The sequence below is a fragment of the Cryphonectria parasitica genome (genome assembly GCF_011745365.1).
Source record: "Cryphonectria parasitica EP155 unplaced genomic scaffold M406scaffold_2, whole genome shotgun sequence".
Lineage (NCBI taxonomy): Eukaryota > Fungi > Ascomycota > Sordariomycetes > Diaporthales > Cryphonectriaceae > Cryphonectria > Cryphonectria parasitica.
Window position 1 is genome coordinate 817,783 of NW_024468910.1, and position 5,472 is coordinate 823,254.

At 38.2% G+C, this 5,472-nt stretch overlaps 1 protein-coding gene across 1 annotated transcript; it reads left to right on the forward strand.

Moving 5' to 3' along the window:
* Positions 1-2,881: 2,881 nt before the first annotated feature.
* Positions 2,882-3,031, forward strand: M406DRAFT_250951 (uncharacterized protein; the record flags this gene model as incomplete). Its single annotated transcript, XM_040916732.1, has 1 exon — positions 2,882-3,031. A coding segment is annotated over one exon (150 nt), but the record flags the coding sequence as incomplete, so codon positions are not given.
* Between the last annotated feature and the right edge of the window lie 2,441 nt (positions 3,032-5,472).

A 5,472-nucleotide genomic window follows, 5' to 3' on the forward strand; every position in this document is an offset into this window, starting at 1 on the left:
CTAAAGATGATTCCAAGAGCAATAAATAACTAATAGTTGCTTCTTCTATTCATTCCAAGTTTTAGCGCTTATAATGAATCTCTCTACTTCTCTAGCAATGATTATATCTATATAGAAGCTTTTCATGAAGTTGAGTGCTTGAGTATCATTAATCCCTTTAATCTAATGCTATCAGTCAAATCGCTTCAGCTACAAGAAAACTTCTATACAAGCAAACAATGTTAACTCACTACTAGCAAGCTCACTGTGAAAGGGGAATCTGAAGTTCTGACTATAGTAATTGTTGGCTAGGTAATTAGCCGAACTGGGTATCTGATTGGAAGAGCTCTTAAACGTGGAAGCCATCTTCCCTCTTAATTATTGCTTTCTCCAATGTTTCTTTGCCTTCCTGATTCGAGATCCTTGAATTGAGAATGCTATAGCTGGAATACCTTCCGTATCCTGCAGAAAACAATATTGTAGAGATTGAGAGAGTTCAGATGCTTGAGAAAGGTTCAGTCTGTAAGTAGAATGTATATAAGATCTGTCTTATAATGAATAATAAGGAATTGAATTAGCTATTCTATGCTGTACTAGGATTTTCTTTATTAATAGTTCTGCTAATTAATAGAAGTATTTCTAACTAGATATAAGATATTGATTAAAGTTTGATATTAAATGATATTATTGTAATTCTTAATCTCTATTCCTTATATGTACTAATAGTTTCTCATCTTCACTTTCCTATATCCTTTGCTTTTGGGATAATATAACTAGCAAGCTTTTAATCTAAAGAATTAATATAGCCAGATGTATTCAGATAGAGCGTGCTGATTGAATCATTGCAAGAAGTACAAACCTTGTTAACTATGCTACTTTTCTCTATAGAATACCATTCATCAAAAGCATCCCACTCTATAATTTAATCATAAACTCATATCCAACATAATTAAACTTTCCGCTGCAGTCTATACAGATCTAAGCTATATCAGCTTCTATATAAGATTGTTAATTAATATAGGAAATATTGGAAAAAGAAATTCATTTCTTTGTAATATTAGCTTGCAAGCTCAATGCATCATTTACCAGCTTACAATCAGAACTCATACTACTCCTCCTCTATCCACCCATCTCCCCTCTACAAGAGATCTCAAGCATAACCCAGAGTCCAGATATAATGTACAGCCTATCGTATAAGCATAATAGATAAAGGAAATAGAAGAGCTTAGCAGGGAAAAAAGAATGCGCCCGTCCATAGAGTAAACTTGCTGCTCTTACTAATCCTCACGAACTGTAATGCAAACAGCCCTGAGCTACCAGCCTGAACAGCTAAATCCACACTCACCGCACCATTGAACCAGAACTAGGGCGCTATCGCCCTCGAAAGAAAAAGGAACAAACAGCTGCTGAAGCAATGAGCAAGGGCTTGTACAACCCAAGCGTGCCTATACAGATGAGGATAGCAAACTAAGGCCACACGGGCACAAGAATAGGGTGAAAAACCTGTTTTAAACCTGTCCAAAGGGTTCAAAATTGAAAAGAAGAGAAAGGATGCTTCATTGTTGCTTATAGCTAAAGAATTTGAAAAGTGGGTGGTATCCTTTATATGTATGAGGACCCTTGACCCACTGTACTCCACATCCCACGGACTACCACCCTGGCCACCACAACAATGTATAGATTGGTTGATTCAAGAGCAGAGGAGAATCTGATCAATCGCTACTTAGCTGAAGCTCTAGCATAGAACCAATCTTTTGAAGCATGTTTCAGGCTCGTCTTAATTAACCAGGGAGCTATTATTATATACAGTAGCTGCTCTATTGATATGAAGATCACAGATAGCCTAGGAATATCCAGGAAGCAGCGCTATTGCTTTGTAGTAGCAGATATTAGCTAGCTCAGCCTGATTCTGGGATTCCTATAGCTTGAGATTGTTAACCCAGTAATACGATGAGATATGAGGCAATAAAGATTTCCCTTCTAGCGCTTCCAGATTCGGCTCTGCACTATAATGAAAAAGCTTGAGGGAGCAAGAGTTGCCTTTGCAGCATATTACTATCCAAGCTCACCAAACCTACTCCTCGAAGCTAAGTCAGAAGATGCAGCGCTAGAGCTGCACTTGCTCTCTGAATACTGCAACTTCGTTAATCTATGCATGGAAAAAGCATCAAAGTTGCTTGCATTTCATACTGATATCGATTATTGCATCAAGCTTGAAGAGAGAGCAAGACCGCTCTGGAGGCTCTTGTACGCTCTTTCTGCAGCTGAACTAGAAGTGCTTAGAAAATACTTGGAGGAGATGCTAACCAGAGGATGGATTCAATCCTCGACTAGCTCTGCTAGCGCACCTATACTGTTTGTGCTAAAGAAAGAAGGCAAGCTGCACTTCTGCATGAACTATAGAGCGCTGAATCGGATTATACGCAAGAACTGTATCCCATTGCCTTTAATTACTGAGATTTTCAATCAACTAAGCTATATACAAATCTATACCAAGCTCAATCTTAAGAATGCATACTATTAGCTCCGAATCCGTAAAGGAGATGAGTAGAAGATCGCTTTCTGTATGAAATATAGCTATTTCGAGTACTATATTCTGCTCTTTAGCTTTACCAATGCTCCAGCTACATTCCAGGCATATATTAATAAGACGCTGGCAGGCTTAGTAAATGTGATCTGCATTATCTATCTGAATAATATCCTAATCTACAGTAATAATGCTAAGCAGCATACAAGCTACATTCGAGAAATCTTGAAGCAGCTATAGCAATGAGAGCTATATCTCAATCTGAGAAAGTATGAGTTCAATATACAATAAGCGGAATTCCTAGGCTTTATAGTATCTTCAGAAGAAATCAGTATAAATAAAAAGCATATTGCAGCTATTATATAATAGCTGCTTCCATGCACTATCTGCGATATTCAGATATTTCTTGGATTTACTGAGTTCTACCGTCGATTTATACGGAACTACTCCAAGATCGTTATATTATTAACTAATTTTTTGCAAGGTAGCAGTATAGGCATGGTTGCACTTTCGAACTGCGCCTGAGTAGCTTTCAAGATTCTGATCATGCTCTTTACAACAGCTTCATTGCTACGCTACTACAATGCTGCATTACTAACAAGGGTTGAAACGAATGCTTCTGCTTTCGCTATAGAAGCTGTGCTAGCTCAGCTGTTTCAAAGCTGCTAGCATTCAATTGTCTTTCATTTAAAGAAGCTCTCTCTAATAGAAATACGGTATAGCGTGGGGAATATCAAGCTGTTAGCTATTGTAAACACTATATCAAACTAGCAGCATTATTTGTTATATCTGCCTGAGCCTGTACTCATTCTTACAAATTATCTCAACTTGCAGTACTGAGAGACTAAACAGAAGCTATCTGCTCGCCAGTTGCGCTAGCTGAACAATCTCAGCATATATAATCTCATTATTCAATACCGCCCCAGCAAGTCCAATCCAGCTGATAGGTTGTTTAGGCAGCTAGATCATCAGGAAAGAAAGAAAGCTGAGCAGGAGCTGCAAAGCTTTAGCGATTTCATTACAATAAAGAATCTGAAGAATTAGAGAAAACCTTGTATTGATCATATTCGAAGAATAAGAGTAGAGCAAGCAGCAAACCTGAGTATCTTCTGTTTTCAAGTATATACTCTTCGCTATTCGAGCGAGAGCGCAAAGTTTAAGCAGACAGCAAACCTGAATATCTCCTGTTTTCGAAAGTGCACTCTTCGCTATTCGAGCGAGAGCGCAGAGTTGAAGCGGAGTATCCGCTTAGCAACTAATGTTGCTTGGATATCGAATTGCAAACCAATCATTCTTCTGCGCTTAGCAATGAAGCGAAGCGTAGTAACAGCGCTAGAGCAGCTTGCAGAGCTAATAAGAGCGCATCTGCTACAACTGCAACAAGAAAATGTTTTTATTCAAACGAAAGCTTAGCGCAAGAGGCGAATATGCAGCTCTACAGCCAGTATGGAGCTATAGCAAGTTATCAAGAGCTTGCTATGCTTCAGGGAATATATATTTGTGCTAAACTATCTATCAACTCACAAGGAGCTTTTGGAAGCATATTATGATGATTCAATAGCTAGCTATCTCAGCATAGCTAAGTCTACTAAGATGATTTCTTATTACTACTATTGGAATGCATTAGCTAAGAATATGAAGAAGCATATTAATATGTATACAGTATGCTAGCGGATAAAAACGAGGAAACAATGCTTATACAGCCTACTCAATTTCTTACTACTAGCAACTCGCTTATAAACTGAGATATCAATAAACTTTATTACTAGTCTGCTTGGATTCATCGGTTTTTATAATAAAGCTTATAATGCTATTCTGGTGATCATTAATAAATACTCGAAGTACGCCCTATACATTCCAATAACAATATAGCTTATAAGCAGCAGCCTAGCAGATATTATGCTGTAGTATATATATCAGTTCTACAGCATTCCTGAGAGCATTGTATCAGATAGAGAAAGCTTCTTTATAAGCTACTTCTGAACTAACTTCTGCTTTCACCTAGAGACCAAGCAGCGCCTGAGCACTGCATTTCACTCCCAAACAGATAAACAAATCGAGCAGCAGAACTAGAACCTCGAACAATACTTCCGCGCTTATTGCAGCTTTTCTCAAGCAGATTAGACGCAGCGCCTACTCCTTATATAGGCAGTATATAATAGCGCAGACTATAGCGGAACAGAATCATTACCTGCTATATTGCTCTACAGATTCCAACCAACAAAACTAACAGATATTAATATGCAGCGCTCAAGCTATATTCCCAAGATTTCAGAGCAGCTCGAAAATCTTGCTAAAGCTCGTAAGAAGGCTCAGAAAAGCTTCAATCATACAAGATAAGCATACATTAGATAGTATAATAAACGCTATACTGATAAAAGATTCTTTCTTAGCAACCTCGTTCTCATCTCAGCTAAGCATTTATGCTAAAAAGATGTTAACAATAAACTAGCAAACAAATACCTTAGCTCTTTTCGAGTACTGGAGATTGTAGGAGCGCATGAACTAGCGTATAAGCTCGAATTGCCAGCGAAATACAAGGTTCACAATATCTTTCCAATCATAACTCTGAAGAACTTCAATAAACGAGATGGAGAAGAGCTCGAAGCGCATCCTGACATCGATCTCGAGGAAGAGGCGCATTAAGAAGTGGAGGCTATTCTAGCATACCGAGAGCTACCTAGGAACCGCTAATTCCTTATATATTGAAAGGGATATAGCAGCGATAAGGATTCATGGGAATCATAGGCATTTATTGATAATGAACTATTGATCAAAGAATATAAAGCATGATTAAAGCGGTAACAATGCAGTATGAAAGCTGCTTAGTTTTTGATTGGAAAACTAAAAACCCTTATATAGCCTACCTACCCGGGAAGTTAGCAACGCCCCTGCGTTGTAGCAATCAGTGCCAGTTATTTCCCATGCTATAAAAGCGCGCTCATCCATCCAGGGTTTTTAAAGAG